The sequence below is a fragment of the Erythrolamprus reginae genome, chromosome 1, assembly GCF_031021105.1.
Source record: "Erythrolamprus reginae isolate rEryReg1 chromosome 1, rEryReg1.hap1, whole genome shotgun sequence".
NCBI lineage: Eukaryota > Metazoa > Chordata > Lepidosauria > Squamata > Dipsadidae > Erythrolamprus > Erythrolamprus reginae.
This window is the reverse complement of record NC_091950.1, coordinates 74,339,154-74,360,450: the sequence shown is the minus strand read 5'-3', so window position 1 is coordinate 74,360,450 and position 21,297 is coordinate 74,339,154. Positions and strand designations below refer to the sequence as shown.

Here is a 21,297-nt window from a genome sequence, read left to right as displayed (position 1 = left end):
CTCTCAGGCATAGTACTTGGCTGGACTTCCAACATAAGGTTATAGCCTTTGCCCAGTCGGTGTCATGCCAAAAGCCTATATTCATTCTATGACATCTCAAGGAAGAGTTGGGAGAAATTTATGCCCGAAACCAATTACAAAGCAAATACATTTATTCCAAATTATAGAGCTCTAAGTCTCTTTTGTCCATAATTTTTATACCATAAGTATACCCGAGGGATTGTGAAGCCATAGAAAATATCTGTGCATTTATGAGCATCCGCAAGAGCCTTAAGACCTATCTATGTCACCAGGCATGCGATAAATAGTGTATCCCCCCCCGACCATTGAAAGTTAAATGTGGTTATGATTGTGTAGTATCAATTGTTTTTAAGGTAATGGGTTTTAGTTACAGTTTTTAATTATTAGATTTCTATCTGTATTGTTCCATTGTTGTTGTGAGCCGCCCCGAGTCTTCGGAGAGGGGCAGCATACAAGTCTAATAAATTATTATTTATTATTATTATTATTATTATTATTATTATTATTATTATTATTATTATTATTTTTCCAGTGCATAACAGCTATTTTGATAATACTAATCCCACATAGGGATGTTGGCCACTTAAAAAACCAAACAGATATTCTGGTTTGTTCTAAGTTTAGGGAATAAATATTGATGAATATTACAATATAGCAAATAAATAAAATAGTTTGACAAATTAATTGTGAATGTAGCCTTTAGAATTCTAAATGCATTGAAGTAAAAATTAGGCTGAAATTCATATGTGCATCAATATGTCAAGAAATGTATGTTACTTTGGAATTAGTATTGTGGCTATTAAGCAAATGAGGATTTAAGCCTTAAGTTTGAATGCTATTTTCAAGTGGAATTAAAAGAACATCCTTAGAGTTCTTTTATCATCACTCCAATAGTAAGGTGATGTGGAAACTAAAAGCTATCTTCAGGCCTAGTGCTTTCAATCTTTTCCTTTAGTACACAAAAATGTGGCTTGCCTGCTGAAAAATCCCAGTCTTTCAGTATTATATATTCTTAATGGATATATATTGCTCCAGATGTCATACGAGAAATAAACCTATATTAGAAATACTGGAAATTTTAAATTGACAGCAAATGATAGTAAGTGATCTCTCGGTTAGCGCGGGGGTTACGTTCCAAGACCTCCCGCGCTAACCGATTTCCGCGTTATATTGGATGCGGAAGTAAAACCACCATCTGCGCATGTGCGCCATTTTTTTCATGGCCGCACATGCGCAGATGGTGGAGTTTGCGTGTGGGCGGCGGGGAAGACCAAGGGAAGATTCCTTCAGCCGCCCAACAGCTGATCTGCTCCGCAGCGCGGAAGCAGCGAGGAGCCGAAGATGGGGTAAAGGCAAAGGGGAAACCCCATCTTCGGCTCCTCGCTGCTGCCGCGCTGCGGAGCGGATCAGGTGTTGGGCGGCTGAAGGAACCTTCCCTTGGTCTTCCCGCCAGATCACTTGCCGCTTGCCGCTTGCCAGTCCACGCCCCCCTGGATGAGCGGCCCCGCATGGCCCCAGCGCCGGACTCCAAACGCCGAAACCGGAAGGGGCGAGGTGGGGGAGAACGGGAGGCTCAGCATTCCGTCAGTCGCAGCGCTGGCTGTCAACTTTTCTTTTTAGCACTGGGGAGGCAAGTCAGCTCCTGCCCAGTTTTAAAAAGAAAAGTTGACAGCCAGCGATTGTTCCGCTGCCGCCAGCATGGCCTGGCTGGCAGCGGAAGATGTAACAGAGCCCACGGGGGATTCGCCTTCCTCCCACCCGCAGCCGAGACTGATCGTGGGCTCCTTCGCAACCTCGGAGAGCTTCCAGGGCATGAAAGCTCACGAAAACCAGGAAGCTCTCCGAGGTTGCGAAGGAGCCCACGATCAGTCGGCTGCCGGCGGGAGGAAAGCGAATGCTACGGGGCTGGGCTCGGCTCCCCCCTCGGCTCCCCCCCTTACCAGCCCCGCCGCGGAAGGCTCCATTCTGTTCCCTGCCGGCCCGATTGAGCGGCCGGCGGTCTCCATTCAGGGAACAGACGTCCACCCCCTCCTCGGAGTCCCCGGCACCCAGCGTCCCCACGCCGCCTCCACCTCCCGGTAATGCGCCCGACCTCTGCCTCTCTCTTTCTCTCTCATATACCACGCCGGCAACAGGGAGAGAAAGAGAGAGAGAACTAGCATGGACTTATTTTTTATTTTTTAATATTTTATTTTTTTAATTAATATTTTTTGAAAAATCGCGTTGCAGCGTTTCGCGCTAATCGAGAACGCGCAAATCGAGGGATCACTGTATGCTAGATTGGAATGTGACCCAAAATATGATGAGTTTTTTTTTACTCATACAGAGGAGAAAAGGTGGGAACCGTTTTATTCCCAATTCTATTAAACAGTTTTCAAATCATTATATGAAATGCATCAGGAAAAGTGGTAATAATTATATCTAAAAAAGTGAACGATGTAAAAATCTAACACAAATTAAAAAAGGAAAATGTGCTCTAAAATAATCTTCAGAGAGAAATGAAAATAACTTTTTTAATGAAATGATTAAACTGCTCCAGCCTCAAAAACTCATGTAATGTTACTGCTTTTTGATTTTGTATTTTATGGTTTAATTTTTATTGTTATATAGCTGTAATTATATCATGGATGTTTTATTCTTATGATGGTAACCCACCAAGAGGTTCTTAATTGTGGCAGGCAAATACAAACAAACAAACAAACAAACTGAATACATAAATATAATCCAGGCAATAAACACTGTAAATATATTTAATGCAAAATAAAGTAAGACCTTGATTTTCTGGGGTGTTGCCTGGGGCCATAATGTGTCCCCTGACATATTTTTGGTACTCAACTTTTTTCCCCTTTAAATAAATGGATGGGGGAGAAGACAGTACCTGCCAAGGCAACCATTTTGTGAATATGCCTTTTTAAAAGATGCTTTCAATATAAATATGCTACTAATAATAATTTGGTGGGTAAAGAGGATTAAAGCAACACCTACAAACATTGACCTGTAACACTGGTAGTCAACATGCCTAATATGCTCACTAGCCCAAGGAGCTTGGGGAATCTTATCCTAAAGTTTAGGATATTTAAAATGATTAATGTATAAGTAGGCTTAATATGAATAAATTCAAGCAGAGCTGCAAAGCAACTCAGCATCAATGAAATGAGAAATTATATAGACAGACATAGACAGACAGACAGACAGACAGACAGACAGACAGACAGACAGACAGACAGACACACACACACACACACACACACACACACACACACCTTAAGGAGCATATGTTATATTTTATAATATCCCATAAACAGAATATTAAGACTCCCAGTTTAAATAATTCTCACAGTCTAAAATAGACAGTTGAGAAGATAGCAGAAGGAGCAACAGCTTTCCCCCTAGTTTTAGATTTTTGGAAAGATAATGCTACCCTATGCTAGTGTTGTTAAAACCCAGGCTTGATCACAGATCAAAATAGATCATTTCCCCCCTGCATGTAGCTTTCATCAGAAATAAGAAACAGAAGAGGCGATAACTTCTATTGGCAGAGCTACTGGTATTTCTGAAGGTTTTTTTTTTTTAAAAAAAAATGAAAATAAAAGAAGATAGCATCATTACTGAATCAAGAAACTGCTTAATAAAAATCCATTAAAAAGCTGTTTATCTTTCCCAGTTCTGCACAGAATTACTCAGAGTATCTGGTATCTGGGACAGAATGTCCCTGAGAACAAAACAGAAGCCTCATTATGAAATAGCTAAGACTAAAAGTTAATGGGACCTCTCTAGAAGTTATGTTGCAAGTCAGTAACAAAGATTTGCACTCTCCTGGCTTTAATGCAAAAATGTAAGCCTTGTGCTGGACATGACAGATGTATCCTGTCTACTATCTTTGCCAATTAGGTGCCTTTAGGAATGCAGAACCTGAATAGTAGTGATACAGTATCTGTATTCTTTATTTATGTTATTCAGTAGCTGCTGTTGACATAATTTGATATGAATATAAAACTGTTTTAATTAATCTTACTGGATGTTGTCTAATCCCTTTTTGTATTGGTAGCTAATATTGGCATCCTATGGTAGTAGGTCCTGTGATTAACAGATTTTTATAAATTCTTAATCTATCACCATTCAACTGTTTTCCCCCTATTTAAGAACTGCATGTTAATTCAACATTTATCAATTATATTAATCATTGTTTTGGTTTGAAGAGTCCATTTCAGAGTTCTTCGCCATCCTTTTTTTGTTTAAATACCCTTAATAATTTCTTCTAAGTAAATTTGTCCACCTCATTCCTATTTTCTGTTTGATAATTGTGCTTTACCTATAAACAATTAATGTATCTTTAAAAGGAATTTGAAACCATAACAACTGTGGAATCAATTCACCAACACGACTTTGGGCATAGCTTTAATTGATCAAGTGGAGGTGTTTGATAATCTTAGCATGCAATTACTAATAATAATCATTCATCTGATGAATAATTAAATTTCATTACCGGATCTCCTAACCAGCTCCCAATTTCTCCACAAGACTACTGTAAATCTTTTATTTATTTTTTTGTCTCTGCTCAAACTTACCTGAAACTCAAATAATTTTTGGCAGTGTGGTGGAGCTCTGTGGAGCAGTCAATTTTGCCATTATTTCCTTTTCACCAATATGCTATCATTTTATTGATGATTGGTAGCAAGGTGGATGGCTATTTAAAAATAGCCTTCCCTCAAATATCAAAGTATCATGGAACGACTGCTATTAGCAGTTAGTGTTATTTCCTGTTATGGGAAATGGAGAATAAAAGGAATGGATTAATTTGTGACACACAGGTTCAGAGTGAATATTCAGTTCACTGAATATTTTCCTTTGTTTTTTTCCTATTGGACAGCTCAATATTCTCACTCTTTCAAGTTGGTAGATATGAAGGCCACCACTATTTGGCTTCAAATGCTTTAGAACAGGGCTGTTAAATCTAGGCAATTTTAAGCCACCCTTGGTCCCAATCCCATGGGATGGCATATAAAACTAAAAGAAAGAAAGAAAGAAAGAAAGAAAGAAAGAGGAAGAAAGAGAAAGAAAAACTTGTGGACTTCAAGTTCCAGAATTCCTCAGCCAACACATGCTAGTTAGGGAACTTGGGGAGTTGAAATAGGTCTTAAGGTTGCCAAAGATAGCAGTCCCTGCTTTAGAAAGTTAGAGGAAAGGATAGGATAGATTTCAGATATCAAAAATGACTTTAATCTTTGTTGAGTTATGGAAAATGAGCTATACTAATTTGATTAAGAACAAATTGTTCAAATAAATTGTAATTAGCTTTGATATTTTATCTTTTACTATTAGCTTGTAATTAGCTTTGATATTTTACCTTTTACTATTAATATAATGTACTAGTAACAATTAATAATATATTAGTATGAATTTGAAAGTAATTAAGCCAACAATATGAAATACTGCAAAGACATAGAAAGAAATAAGCAAAAATAATTAAATAGAGAACAAGGTTTTTAATGTAATTTTCTTTTCTTTGTCCCTTTTCTTCCCTTTATTTGCTCTATTTGTGCATAACTTATTTTTGTTTTCTTGAATGTAATATAATGTATTATAATGCTGTAAGTCAATCTATTTTCTAATTAAAAATATATTAAAAAAGTTAGAGGAAAGGAAATGTTAGCTGCATAGAAAGGTTTTTTGAACAAATGCAACATTAAATGATAGCAACTATTTTGCTACTTAAATTGCAGCTATGCCTAAAGTGTTTTGTTGTTTTTTCCTAAAATGTATGTGAATGTGACTAAGCATTGATACATATGGAATCCTTCACAAAAGTGAAATATTCACCAAATTTTGTCAGTCCTGTGAGCTAAAATCTGTTTCTGAAACCTTTGCATTTCCACGAATGTGGAAACAAGCTGTTCAACCTATGGTAGCATGGAGGTCACAACTTGATCTGCAATTTGAACACTGATCGGCCCAGGGAAGTTTTATAAGGAAATCTGCCACCGTAACTATTCTTCTGGTAATGTAAACCAAAACTATTTATGAAAATGACAGTTGAAAGGCTAATTACAGAAGTTTGATAAATAATGACTAATGTAAATAACATTCATATCAAACAAATAAACCAAGAAAGGAGTGTGTTTGCGAGGCAGGTATGCATGGGACAGGATCAAGAAATCCTTCTAGAGCAGGAGTATCCAACCTTGGCAACTTTAAGATTTGTGGACTTCAATTTGCAGAGATTCTGGAACTTGAAATCTACAAGTCTTAAAGTTTTAAAAACCCTTGCTTTAAAGTTTGAGGGTATTCAAGTCTGATCCAAAAATCAGATAAAAGTGTGCATGGAAAGGTTACCTTGCTGTACATATATATGCCCATTGCAGACTTATATAGCATTGTTTGCAGCCAAGGATATGTTTGACAGTTTTTGTTGCTGTCAATTGCCCTGAACATTAAAACCTGTTTTAAATATAAAAGTGACATGTCTCTGCCTAGGTGTATAAGTGCAATGCCAACTGTTTAAAACACCTCTACTTATGCGTGAATTATGCTCCCCCACCTCCAGTCATGCATATGACTGTTTACTGCTGTAAGTTGACTCAGATTTTGCATGCTAATTATGTCTGTTGTCTGTATTTTCATTTCCAGCTGAAATGTGTAAATATTGAGAGATTAAAACTGTTTTCAAACCCATTTTTAGTTTTAACTAAACACTGAAAGGATTTCCTTCTCCTGAAATTATTGCAGAAATAGGAGAAATATGTAACATATTGAAGATGTAAATTATTGTCCCAACTTGTCAATCTGAGAGTTCTTTAGCAATGGTACTTCTCCCAACCTGTTGCAGTGGGGAGAATCCCACATTTTCACCACTGCTGTTTGTGTTCTGCAAGTTATGCATTTAAACGTGTAATTTTAATTATTTATTAATCTGTATGCTAATTATAGGTATGCTTTGATTTTTAACCATTCATTTAGTGACCATTTAAAATTACAAAGGCACTTTAAAAAGTGACTTATGACTCCTTTTCACAATTATAATGGTTGTAGCATCTCCATTATCACGTGATCAGACTTTAGACACTTGGCAACTGTCTCATATTTATGATAGTTGTAGTTTCCTGGAGTCATGATGATCATCTTTTGCAACCTTCTGACCGGCAACTCAACAGGCAAACCAGATTCGACTTAGCGGCCAGTTAAGTCAACTGCAGTGATTCACTTAATAACTTTGGCAAGAAAATGCAATAAGATTAGTTTGGCATGATCTGTTTTTAGCCAATATGGGTTTGTCAGAAACAGATCATGCCAGACTAATCTTATTGCATTCTTTGACAAAGGGACAAAATTAGTGGACCAGAGGAATGCTGTCAATTTAATTTACTTGGACTTCTGTAAGGCATTTGATAAAGTAGACCATAACCTACTACTAGATAAAGTTCAAAAATGTGGGTTAGATAGCAACACCACCAGATGGATTCAAAACTGGCTAACCAACCGCACTCAACGTGTAGTTCTCAACGCAGACACAAGCTGGAATTTCCAATTGGCAAGCTGGAATTTCTAATATAAAGAGTGTCTGGCAAACTCATTTACAATTGGCTATATTTCTCTCTAGGAAGTACAGGCAGTCCTTGTTTACCAACCAGTCATTCAGCAACTCTTTTAAATTTGCTACTGTGCTGAATGAATGGTATTTACAATTTGAAGTTCTGGTCTTGCACCCACCCCTGTGGCCACATGATTGCAATTTGAACATTTAACAACTTGCTCACACTGACAGTTGTAATGCCTCACCCTTCCTATTTGTGACTTTCCCTACCTGTTTCCCCCAAGCCAAATTAATGGGGAAGGGATCTGTTACAATTTGTTACAGCACAAATTGTCTGTTAAGTCTAAAGCTTCCCGTCCTTTACCTGGCATGGTGTCCTGCTTCCCTTGATGTTTATTTGCTGTCTCACACAGCATGGCATTCTGCTTCATCCCGCCTTTATTTGGTCATGTATTGTCTGCCCACCCTATGGCATTCCCATGCTCCTTATCTGGGACTCAAGATGCTTTCTGATTAATGAACCATATTCCCAAGGTTACAATGATAACTGGGACTGCTGGGATTGTTGCTAAGTGATGTAGACATATGATGGCATGCTTTATGACCACATTCCTAGCAAGTAGAAACATAGAAAAATAGAAGATTAATGGCAGCAAAAGACCTCATGGTCCATCTAGTCTGCCCCTATACTATTTCCTGTAGTTTATCTTAGGATGGATATATGTTTATCCCAGGCATGTTTAAATTCAGTTACTGTGGATTTACTAACCATGTCTGCTGGAAGTTTGTTCCAAGGATCTACTACTCTTTCAGTAAAATAATATTTTCTCATGTTGCTTTTGATCTTTCCCCCAACTAACTTCAGATTGTATCCCCTTGTTCTTGTGTTCATTTTCCTATTAAAAACACTTCCCTCCTGGACCTTATTTAACCCTTTAACATATTTAAATGTTTCGATCATGTCCCCCCTTTTCCTTCTGTCCTCCAGACTATACAGATTGAGTTCATTAAGTCTTTCCTGATAGGTTTTATGCTTAAGACCTTCCACCATTGTTGTAGCCCGTCTTTGGACCCATTCAATTTTGTCAATATATTTTTGTAGGTGAGGTCCCCAGAACTGAACACAATATTCCAAATGTGGTCTCACCAGCACTCTATATGGCGGGATCTTCCTGCTTGTTATACCTCTAGCTATGCAGCCAAGCATCCTACTTGCTTTTCCTAACGCCCGACCACACTGCTCACCCATTTTGAGACTGTCAGAAATCACTACCCCTAAATCCTTCTCTTCTGAAGTTTTTGCTAACACAGAACTGCCAATACAATGCTGATGCTGATTTGGGTCCAATAAGTTATTGTTTTTTAGCTGCTGATTTATCCTCTTTTTGAGTAGAGTCTCCATCATTTTAACTACAACTGATGTCAAGCTAATTGGCATGTAGTTACAAACCTAATCCCAACTGCTATCATAATCTGAGGATTACCTATATATCCAGTATACTAATACATACTCAGAGCACATGTACTGCAGAACAGTTGTGGTAATAGACAATATTGGGGAAGGACTACCAAGGGTTTGTTTGGACTGACTTCAAAACCTTTTCCTTTTTTTTTTAATTTTGTGTAGCAGGGATGAACACCCAATATATGACTTCTGCTTTCCCAACATAATATATATAATAATTGTTCTTCATCATACATACATAGATACACAAAAGATTTCCTGGAGTGTATTAGTCCATTGTTCTCTGTACTTGAGTAAGGTCTAATAGTGCAAATACACGTATGTGCTGTAGGTGTTTTACTGTAATATAGAGCCAGAAAAGTAGTAAACCAGGATAATGTAACATTTTAGATGGATATAAGAATATAAATAATATTAATATAATATAAAATATTTCTAATATAAAGATTGAGTACTGTTTTGACCTTTCCTCCCCAAAATTTGGCAAAGAATAAACATTTTAGTCACCGTTATTAGATAAGTTAGCTAGATTGCATATAACAGATTCTCTATGTTAATCCATTTACCATTTGAAACGCTACATCTAATATAAGTACTGTCAATAACATGTCATTTTTATAGCTTAAATAATTAAGTTAATTGCTCTTCAAATGTGCTTTTGATTTGTAGGGAGAATAGAAAAGGCTGAGCTACCCTTCCCTTCAGAGTATCAATGAATACACATTCTGAGGAGCAGAAATAATCTTGCTTATCTTTTTCTTTTTTATGACTTTAGGGGATTATTGACTGCTGAAGAATCCAGGCTAATTTAATGAGAAACCAAATTAATAGATTTTGACAACTCCTATATATACAGCATTCTTAAAGACACAAATTTGGGAATTGTATCTTTGTACAAACCAGGGCTTGCTTCTAAATAAATGTCCAAATGACTAACTATTGTCAGCCCATAAAAAACATTTCAATTTACAGCTCACTTGCTATCATTTGTTTTATACTGTTTTACACTTACAATTAATGATTTTTTTCCTTCCTGCTCAAATGGATTTTAATTTATAAACAGGGTGTTATCAGAACTCTTAACCTGCCCAAGGAAACTGACATTTCTCTAAAACTGTTGATCAGGGAATTCTGACAAATGATTTTTTTTCCCTGACTAGGATATATTTCTGGCTTTATTTTGATAAAATTGGATTAGTAGATGAAACTGATCATTTAAGTTACTGTTTCTGTAATATTAAACCTTTTTTAAAAAATTGTTCTTGTTTGAACAATTTGCCAGGTATTGGGCCTTATACAGAACATGAACGTTTTTCAATGTCCAAAATGCAAACATGAAACACATATTTTTGGAGAAGATGGAGTGAAGAAATTAGCCAAGAATATTGGTATAGATGTTTTAGGTAAGAATATGTCATTTAAAATAAAACTTATATTAGACAAAACAGCATGCAATACAATTTTTTATTAGTATGTATTGATTTTAATGAAACTAAATATGACTTGTAGAAACTGGAATTATGCTGCTGCATTGTTGTTCTTACTGCTACTCTAATATATGAATAGTCATATCTATTATGACTATAAACAGTGAATGAATGAGTGGCCATTAACTACCCATAATAACCCTGGGTAATTCAGATTAAAATTTAGAAGCTGATTCAGGCTGACAGATCTGGTAGACACTAAGTCTATATGTTTGGTGAGTTAAGCTGTCTTCTGGAAGAGGGATGTATTTTACTGCCAGCACAAAACATGTCGTATATTAGAGGAAGTTATAGAAGGAAAACAGCTCCCATATTAGAGAAAAGCACTACACAATCTAAAACCCCTCTCTATCCATTGGACCAGATGGACTATGTGCCTACTTCTTAAAAAAACTATGTATTTCTTAAAGTACCATGTACTCAAAACCATGCTTGTACTTTTATATATCCATATTAATGTTTATAGTTTGTTTATATCCATATATATGCTTGACAAAATATATAAATAAAATAAAAACAAAATAAGTTCTTTATATATTTCACAAACAAATATCCATGTATATCTGAAATCAAACAATAATGGGAATGGCCTGTGCTAACTGTACAACCAGGAGATCATGCTATAAGATTTATAGCATAGACCTATACAGGAGCTGTCCTCTTCCCCAGTTTTGCTTGCCACGAACAGGTTGTGTGGATGCGGTTTTCCTATCGAGTGGGGGTGTTTGTGGTTGCCTGAATCCTGTGTGTGCGCAGGTGGGCCTTTGCTCACTTGCATGATCTGGTTTCTGATAGGCCATGGATTGGAGCTCGTCGGTGGTTCACAGGTTGGGGACCCCTGCTATAGAATATGCTATAAAACAAGAGATAAAAAATTATAAGCATTTTCAATATTCAATCATTTTGATCTGCCTACCTGCAGAAGGAGTGAGGAGTCCTTGTAGCTCTCTGAGCTTGCTTGTGGGTTGTTTTTTTTGGCAGATGTTTCATTATCCAAACTATTGCTGCTGCTAATGTTATCTAGTTTCAACCCTGAGCCACAAAGTTCCCCTTTATTGCAGAAAGAATATTTTCAAAACTGTTTATATGTTTCCAGTTTTTGTTTTCATTTTAGTAAATCCTGCATTCATTGAGAAATGGACAGATGTTTTATTCTAACCTAAAATTGACTTGGCCTCATCTACTGTGTTCCATATTTGTAAGAGCAGCACCAGAAGATTGCTGGTCAAGCCATTAGGAATGTAATCTCCTAGATCTAACTGCCTTGCCTACTCCTTAAAATAAATCCTGTATATAAACTTTTACTTTTAAAGTTATTTCTTCACCTGAGTTGAGAACGCCTCCTCCTTTTTGTCATTCCCAATTTAAGTGTAGATTTGATTCTTTTAGCACAAATCTGTTTTTGCATAATGGAATTATTTAAATCTAAAAAGTTAATCTTCTGCAAAGAATTTTTTTAACAAGACAATCCTGAGTATTATTACGCAGTTTTTCTTTATTTCTGTGGCAATTGCCTACTGAGTAGGAAAACAATCAATGTACAGTTAACAGTTGGGAGGAAAAATTAATTAAATATCTAACTAGCCCTTAAATCAGTTGTTGTCTGATAACAATAACGTTTTCATTTTGGTGATTAAATATTTAAGCATCTGTTTGAATATTGATTATGCTACTGGAAAACAGTAGGGAATGAGATGCAGTGCTGAAGAAATAATGTGTCGCGTGAAGAAGTTATATACTGGAACATTTTACTGTGGATTTATTTTTGTGTGCATTTCAAAATATAACATCTGCTCAGTTGGGATTTGGACTTGATTTTTACAGCATAAACCACCAATACAAGCATTGCAGTACACATTTCTTCAGAACTAACTTGGCTGAAAAGCAATGCGGAGATTATGGAGTTGAAAAGAAATTGGTATCAGTGGTGCATGCAGATCTGGCATGTTTTCTGTATTATCATCCTAAAAAAAGGTCATATCTGCCTCTACCCCATCCCAGCATTAGATAATTTTAGCAGACAAGAGACTGAACATCACTTTGCAGCAGGAGTGAAATGCTCCCAGTTTGGTAGCCTATCAGTCATCGGAGATCTGGTGACAAAAGAGGTGTGAGACTCCGCCCACCACCCGGACACTGCCATTTGGAGTTATTTTACCCTCTGCGCATGCACAGAATTCTTTGCGCATGTGCAGAAGGTAAAATAACCCAAATGGCATCCTAGCAGGAGGGCGGAGCCTCGTGCTGCCTTTGCGACCAGCTCTCTGACAACCAATAGGCACAAGCGAACTAAGAGCATTTCACCCCTGCTTTGCAGTCATCTTTAGAAACAATTTCTTTCTAAAATGATCTCAATAATCCAAAACTTTGACAAGGCTTGACTAATTCTCATTTCTAATACAGTGATACCTCGTCTTACAGACTTAATTGGTTCCAGGACGAGGTTCTTAAGGTGAAAAGTTTGTAAGACGAAACAATGTTTCCCATAGGAATCAATGGAAAAGCAATTAATGCGTGCAATCCCAAAATTAACCCTTTTTGCCAGCCGAAGCGCCCGTTTTTGCACTGCTGGGATTCCCCTGAGGCTCCTCTCCATGGGAAATCCCACCTCCAGACTTTTGTGTTTTTGCGATGCTGTGATTTCACTGAGGCTCCTCTCGCTGGGAAACCCCACCTCCGGACTTCTGTTGCTAGCGAAGCGCCCATTTTTGCACTACTGGGATTCCCCTGCAGCATCACAAAAACACGGAAGCCCGGAGGTGGGGTTTCCCATGGAGGGGAGCCTCAGGGGAATCCCAGCAGCGCAAAAACGGGTGCTTCTCTGGCAACGGGAGTCCGGAGGTGGGGCATCCCAGCGGCGGAGGTGGGTTTGTAAGGTGAAAATAGTTTGTAAGAAGAGGCAAAAAAATCTTAAACCCCGGGTTTGTATCTCGAAAAGTTTGTATGATGAGGCGTTTGTAAGATGAGGTATCACTGTACTTCTGAAATATGACACCAGGTGTATTACTTGTATTACTTCAGTTAAAAACCTTTGTATAACTTTCAACTTTTGTGCCAATTTTTTTACAGGTGACATTCCACTACATGTCCACATAAGAGAAACATCTGATTCTGGCAAACCTATTGTCTTTTCACAGCCCCAGAGCAATGTGGTAAATTTAATATAATAGACTTCTTAAATGTAGACATTATTTGATTAGAACATGTTATTTTTGTGCTAAAAGAATTTCAACACGGCTAACTTTTCTTATTGGTCTTTGTTTCTTTCATAATGGCTGTTTAGCTGTGATTTCAGCAGGCAATACTAGGCAATAGTTAAGATTTTTGTAAAGGAAAGAAAGCAATAGAAAGTAATTTTTTGGATAATAAAACATTGACTATATTTTTCAATTTATTTGTGAATAATTTTATAGGTATAAATGTCTGACTTTACTTACTTATATTTGCCTGACAGGAAAAAAAGACTCTTCATAGAAACATAGAAATAATAGAAGTCTGACGGCAGGAAAAGATCTCATGGTCCATCTAGTCTGCCCTTATACTATTTTCTGTATTTTATCTTAGGATGGATATATGTTTATCCCAGGCATGTTTAAATTCAGTTTAAACAGTCTTCCCTTTTCAAATAATTTCCTGAAAACATGGAAACATCATTCACTGAGAAGAGTTATAGAAGAAGGCTCTAGTTAAAGGGAATGAATGAATGAATGAATGAATGATGCAAATAATGGAAATGCCTCAACCAGAGTCAAAAATTGGGGGACTTTGCTGTCTTTGCCTCAAAAGAGCATGAGTCCTCCTCTTGTGATTCTCTCCATATAAAACAACTAGACACAAGGACAGTTTTTCTGCTATGCCACCCCTCTGCTAAACAACTAATTACCACAACTCTGTCAAATTACCTAGTAGGGCTGTGTTAATATAAATCCTTCTGATCTTTCCTATTATCTATTTCTTTATCTTATGACTGTAGCTTTGTTGCTTAAATCTTAAGATTTATATTGATTGTTTTATTTAGTATCCTAGTATGAATTAGGTTGATCACTTATTTAGTATCCTATGACTAACACTGAGTGTTGTGTCTTGTGATTTATGCTTATTGTATTTTATGATTGTTGATTTTATGCTTGTTGATCAGAAAGGTCGCACAATGGGGTGAACTCCCATTACTTAACCCAGCTTATGCCAACCAAGCAATTCGAAAGCATGTAGAAAACTAGAGACCTTGGTGGGAAGGTAACAGCATTCCATGCGCCTTTGTCGTTTAGTCATGCTGACCATATGACCACAGAATTGTCATCTGACGGCTCTGGTTCTTCAGCTTTGAGACAGAGATGAGAACCATTCCCTAGAATTCGGGAACGACTAGCACATATGTGCGAGAGGAACCCTTAGCTTTACCTTATTTTATGATTATGATCATAATTTATCACAGAGATCTTATACATCGGAGACAATTCCTTGTGTGTCTAATCATACTTGGCCAACAAAATTTTTTGTAATTCTAGCTTAGTCTAGTCTATTCTATTCTTCTGTAAATGGTGAATGTTGTCAGTAAAAACTGGTTCTATGGAGAATTTTCATATAGACAGTACATAGATTATTCATGAAAGAATCTGGCCCACTGCAAATCATAAGTATACTTACCTGAGAATAAGAATCCCTGAACTCAATAAGACTTAACATAGAATAAGCCTATATGAATCTCACTTGTGCTTACACTTCAGTATAAAGGCTGCAACTGATCTGTCTCATTTTTACAAATGTAAAATGTTAGCCAACCATGTGATTTGCTTAATGATCACAGTGATTCATTTAACAACTGCTGTAAAAATCATTGCAAAATTGACTTATCACTGCAATGTCTTAGGATGGAAATTCTGGTCCTAATTTGAGGATCACCTATGGTTATATGTCATTTCTATCCTGGTTCTAATATATGATGATAGTCTAGGGTAGTGGAGACTCTATCACTACCCTTTTATAATTCAGAGAATTCAGTGTAAAATTCATCTTAATTTATGCCATGCTGCTAGTTGATAAATATTTAGTTAACAAGTAGACAAGTTGCATTGGGTTTTGCAATTACTGTACTTTAGAATGGAAATTGTAGCATAGGAAGTAGCTAAGGATTAGAAGTAGTGGTAGGATTTTGATCCTAAAGATCTGTAAAGCTATAAAACATCCAACCTCTGTGGTCAGTAGATCTTTTGTCCATCTATTGATTTATGAGTCTAGTTCTGCCTTCTGTTTGTGCTATATTTAAGTGTTTGGCCTTCAGATGATTGGTTAGCAGATTAATGGGCAAATGATTAGTGTTAACTGTCAACTTTTTTATTTGCTAGGCCAAATGGATCCTTGCTTTGCAGAAATGAGAGCTGTAATAATTCCTTTAGAAATTCTAAAGCAAAAGAGAAGGGAGAAATATCTCTAGTGAACATGAGCTAATATTCATGTGAAGACATTTCTGAAGGATAAATGTGAGCTGTATATTTCTGCCTTCAATTTTTCATGTTGCCTCTTTTTTTTTTTTTTTAGTAATGGTGACATTCAGGACAGTAGAATGCAGTTTTATTAAACAGCCCATAGAGAATAGAATAGAATAGAATAGAATTCTTTATTGGCCAAGTGTGATTGGACACACAAGAAATTTGTCTTTAGTGCATATACTCTCAGTGTACATAAAAGAAAATATACATTTGTCAAGAATCATGAGGTGCAACACTTAATGATCGTCATAGGGTCAAATAAGCAATCAGGAAACAATATTAATAAAAATTTTAAGGATACAAGCAACAAGTTACAGTCATAAGTGGATGGAGATGGGTGATAGGAATGGTGAGGAAAAAATAGTAATAGTAGTGCAGACTTAGTAAATAGTTTGACAGTGTTGAGGAAATTATTTGTTTAGCAGAGTGATGGCATTCGGGGGGAAAAACTGTTCTTGTGTCTAGTTGTCTTGGTGCGTGGTGCTCTATAGCGACGTTTTGACGATAGGAGGTGAAACAGTTTATGTCCAAGATGCAAGGGGTCAGTAAATATTTCTACAGCCCTCTTTTTGACTCATGTAGTATACAGGTCTTCAGTGGGAGACAGGTTGGTAGCATGTTTTTTCTGCAGTTTTGATTATCCTCTGAAATCTGTGTCGGTCTTGTTGGGTTGCAGACCAAACCAGACAGTTTGTGCATGCCTACTGCATACATCTGTAAACAATGTCGTTTGGTGGGACCCAGGGTCAGGGCCTGGGTCCTGACCCTGGGTCAGGGCCTGGTTCCAGAGGGTCAGGGCCTCCACAGAGAAGGCTCTTCTGAGCCTTCTCTGTGGAGGCCCTGACCCTCTGGAACCAGCTCCCCCCACATATCAGAGTTGCCCCACCCTCCTTGCCTTTCGCAAGCTCCTTAAAACCCACCTCTGTCGTCAGGCATGGGGGAATTGAAATTTCACTTCCCCCTAGGCTTACAGAATTTATACATGGTATTCTTGTGTGTATGAGTGGTTCTTTAAATTGGGGTTTTTTAGATTATTTTTAATATTAGATTTGTTTTCATTATCTTTTCATTGTTGTTAGCCACCCCGAGTCTTCGGAGAGGGGCGGCATACAAATCTAATAAATAAATAAATAAATACATAATATTTGTGATGCTAATACTTTTCAGGCTAAGCAGTGCATCACAGAATACAGAAAATATTAAGCCAAGAAAATTAAAGGTCTGAGATAAGAGAAAGAAACATGGCTAAAGCTACAATAGCTTTCTCCAGCCAGGGTCCATCTATCCAATTTATTTAACCTGAAATTACTAATCCCACATTTCTGCAAAATGCATGCCACTTGACTGATTTTCCAGGGAATGCCTACATTTTAGACCTAGCATTAGCACTTAAGACTTATATACCACTTCACAGTCATTTGCAGCCCTCTCTAAGAAGTGTATAGAGTCAGCATGTTGACCCCAACAATCTGAATCCTCATTTCATCGACCTCTGAAGTATGCAAGGTTGTGATGCCACTTAGTTTCCTATTTGAAGTGAAGTTGACTAGGCCAGCGATGGCGAACCTATGGCACTCATGGCACACGGAGCCATATCCAAGGGCATACGAGGAGTTGCCTTATGTCAGCTCCAGTGCATGTGTGAGTGCTGACCAGCTGATTTTTGGTCTTCTTGACAGCCATTTTTCACCAACCCTAGGGTTCAGGAAAGTCTGGGGAGTGTAAAAAATGGCCCAACAACCCAACTGGAAGTTCAATTCTAAACTTCCGGTTGGCCTGTTTGGCCATTTATCAAACTCCCCAGACTTCAGAAGGCTTTCCTGAACCCTGGGGAGAGCAAAAAACAGCCCAATGGGCCTACTGGAAATCCAGAGGCTTTAATGAGGGTTATGCGCATGTGCAGGGGGGGGCAGTGTGGTGGGATTGTGCGCATGTGTAGGGAGAGCAGCACACATGCACAGAGGTGAAGGCATTGCATTATGCGTGTGGGCCCACATGCACCCGCTATCTCTCACGTGTGCACTCTTTTGGCACCCAAGCAAAAGAAGGTTCACCATCACTGATGTAGGCCTTTCTAAAAATGATTCAAAAGAGCATTGCTCCAATGGGCCATCAGTGATGCCTAACGCTGGAAATGATTGTAACTATGTTTTTATGATGATGTAATTTTTAATTTTTATATCTTGATTATTGTAAACAGCCAACATTAACCCTAACCACCAAGAATGGTGGGTAAGATATTGGATGGATGGATGGATGGATGGATGGATGGGTAGTAGGTAGGTGGGTAGAGATAATGCCAACATTATTTAACACAGTGTTTCCCAACCAGTGTGCCGCGGCACACTAGTGTGCCGCGAGACATGGTCAGGTGTGCCGCGAAGAAGGAAGCTCAGCTTCTGGTCTTGCAACGTTTTGCTGAGAGTGTGAAGAGGGGGAGAGAGAAAGAGAGAGAAAGACAGCAAGAGAGAGAGAGAGAAAGCAAGAGATAGAGAGAAAGAGGGGGGAAGGAGGATGATGGAAAGACATAGATGGAGGGAAGGAGGGAGAGAGAAAGAGAGCAAAAAAGATAGGAACGAAGGGAGAAACAAAGAGGGATGGAGAGAGAGAGGGAAAGAAAGAGAAAGGAAGAGAGAGAAAGAGGGAGAGAAAGAAATAGAGCGAAAGAGAGGAAGAGAGATTTTTTTTGTACAAACTTTTTTAGCCCCCCCCCCCCGCTCAATGTTCCACAGGATTTTGTAAAAGTGAATAATGTGCCGCGGCTCAAAAAAGGTTGGGAAACACTGATTTAACAGACTACTTTCCTTACAAACTATGCTAGCTTGCGCCACATCCATTTACCTTCATGCACCATCTTTTGTTCTTTCAACTTCCAAACACAACTTTCTCAATCTTCCCCTTCCTCTCAACTCATTCATTCTTTCTTTATAAAAATAATCCTCAATCTCTCTACTTAGCCAAAAAATCTCAATATACATATATTATGACATTATTTTATCACACATACTCCTTAAATATCCCAGCATTTTTTAGAGGCAGAGTCTTACCATCCAAGAAAAAAAAGTGTTAAAGCACTGGTTTCGCTTACCAAATCCCTCCAAACTCTTTATGTGCAAAGTTGTGAAGCTTTTATATAATATGAATAAAATCCTTGATTTTGGGTTCTTGTTCTGCTTTTGGTCTAGGTTTCCTCCCTCGTATAATCGGTTTATACTGATGAGCAATAGTCAAACATTTTTAGATCATGAATTCAAGAAATCTGATACTCCAGATGTCTTTTTGACATTCCTGACATGTAGCATCTTGGCCTGAAATAGCAATTTGCTTGTCTCTTGTATTACTTTTTTTATGGGTTCAGTGGGAGATTTTTACCCATTTTTCTTTTGCTTGATTTTTTTTGGAACTTTACCTCTTTCACCTACCTCCACTACTTACTGATTTCTTCCTCGATTAGATATAATTTTCTTTCACAGCATATTTTACTCCATGTCCACCCTTTGAGTCCTTTTCTCAGTCATCATTGAGCATCTATTATTTCTGTTTGGGGATATTTTTCTGCCAATAATATTGCTTAAACTGTAGCTGTGCACCTGCAATACCCTAATGTTGTCTGTACACCCCTCAAATTAAACATCACCATCATTTTAACCATTGTCTATCCACTGCAAGATGAATGACTCATCCACGTTTCCAACCAAATACAGTCCTGAGTTTTCTTTTGACAATTGGGCCCATACTTGCTGATTTTATTGATCCATAACTTAAATATAAATTTAATTAATTAATTTTTTGTAAGTGCCTAGAGTCAACTGAATGTGGGTGGGCGACCATGTAAATTCTTTAAATAATAAACAAATGTGTTCATGCTAAAAATGTCCAATTTTTCATTAGTTTTCCAGGTTGTGTAAGATTTAGGCTTTCTTGCATGTTTTTATACAATAATTTTTGGTGACATTTATCATTAATGACAATATTGCAAGATTTCAGTCATTCTTAAAGAATCGTAAGGGATTTCTGAGCCTTTGTATAATAGAAGTGATGAAGTGTTCCAAGTTTCTAATAAAAGATATCTAATAAAAGATTTCTCTATCCCATAAATACAGACGAAATTTTTACATCATAATTGCTATATATTTTTTTTGCTATTGGCCCCTTTTTAGGTACAATTATTATAGTTAATAACACTATAACAGCAATCAGGTGGTGGGCAGTTTGTACTCCTGTTTTATAAGGAATATTTTATATTCTATTCTAATCTAGGATGTTAATGTGATGAATTTGTAAATATATTTCAGGCTCAAGCCTATTTGAAGATTGCTGCTGAAGTAGTGAAAAGGCTGTCACTTTTTTCAATTTGAAGTCGTCATTTTGAAGAACCGCACCTTGAATTTTATGATTGAGTTGTGACAATGTAGCAAAATAAATAACAAATATTTTATGATTCTGTATTATGGAAAGTTTTTTAGTTGCATATTTTAATATTTATATTTAGATTCTTTAATTCCAGTAAGTTAAAAATAGTGTTCCAGCAAATAATCTTTTGGTACTTTAGAGACCAATCAACTCATTAGGGCATAAGATTTCATTGATTATAATTTATTTAATCAGATGCATTGAATATAGTTTTGAGAAAGTAGTACTACATATATCAGAGGCACTGAGTATAGTCCAGAGAAAGAATTATTACATGCACGGGAGATGGCCCATTCAAAAATATAAATAAATTAATAAATTAAATATGCCATAAGATAAGATGGGTCTAAAAAATTCATGATGGCTGTGAAAGTGAACATTTAAAGCATTTTTTTAGTACTTTCTAACTTTTTGTGGAGTTCAATATCATCCATTTAATTGTCAATCATTTATGAAACATGGATGTTTTTTTAAGAGGGTGGTGTCCCAAACCTATCCATATTTATTACAGAGATTGAGAAATATCAAAAGGGAACAATTTGTTCTTCATATGTTTGAATGTAAAATACAAAATACACATACTGGTTTGGATACAAACTATGACTAAATCATTTTTTCATCCATGAAAGGCATTGAATGCAACAGTGAATTTACATTGGCAAGCTTAAGGGGGCAACTGAGCTTTGTCAATTTCTCTTTTTATTATGGAGTAACTGTTTGGAGCACTTCAAAGCTTGTTCCAGTAAGTTGTGAGACTTTCTGAAAGTGATGTTGAAACTTCAGAGCAAGGGTATAGTCATCCAAGATCATTTTGCTTTTGCTTTCTGCTGATAAAGAGTTGGGGAACTTTTGATCCCCCAGGTATTGCAGAATTGCAACTTGGGCCATGAC

General features: G+C 37.1%; 1 protein-coding gene across 4 annotated transcripts in view; it reads left to right on the top strand.

Annotated features, from left to right (window-relative positions):
* Nucleotides 1-20,434, top strand: part of NUBPL (NUBP iron-sulfur cluster assembly factor, mitochondrial) — a 74,947-nt gene extending 54,513 nt beyond the window's left edge. For all 4 annotated transcript variants that reach the window (XM_070755825.1, XM_070755834.1, XM_070755852.1 and 1 more), the window contains 3 exons: nt 10,300-10,420; nt 13,574-13,656; nt 20,289-20,434. In XM_070755825.1, coding sequence (XP_070611926.1) covers nt 10,300-10,420; nt 13,574-13,656; nt 20,289-20,351 — 267 coding nt within the window. In that variant the 3' untranslated portion in view covers nt 20,352-20,434. The remainder of the gene's footprint in view (nt 1-10,299; nt 10,421-13,573; nt 13,657-20,288) is intronic.
* Nucleotides 20,435-21,297: the final 863 nt, after the last annotated feature.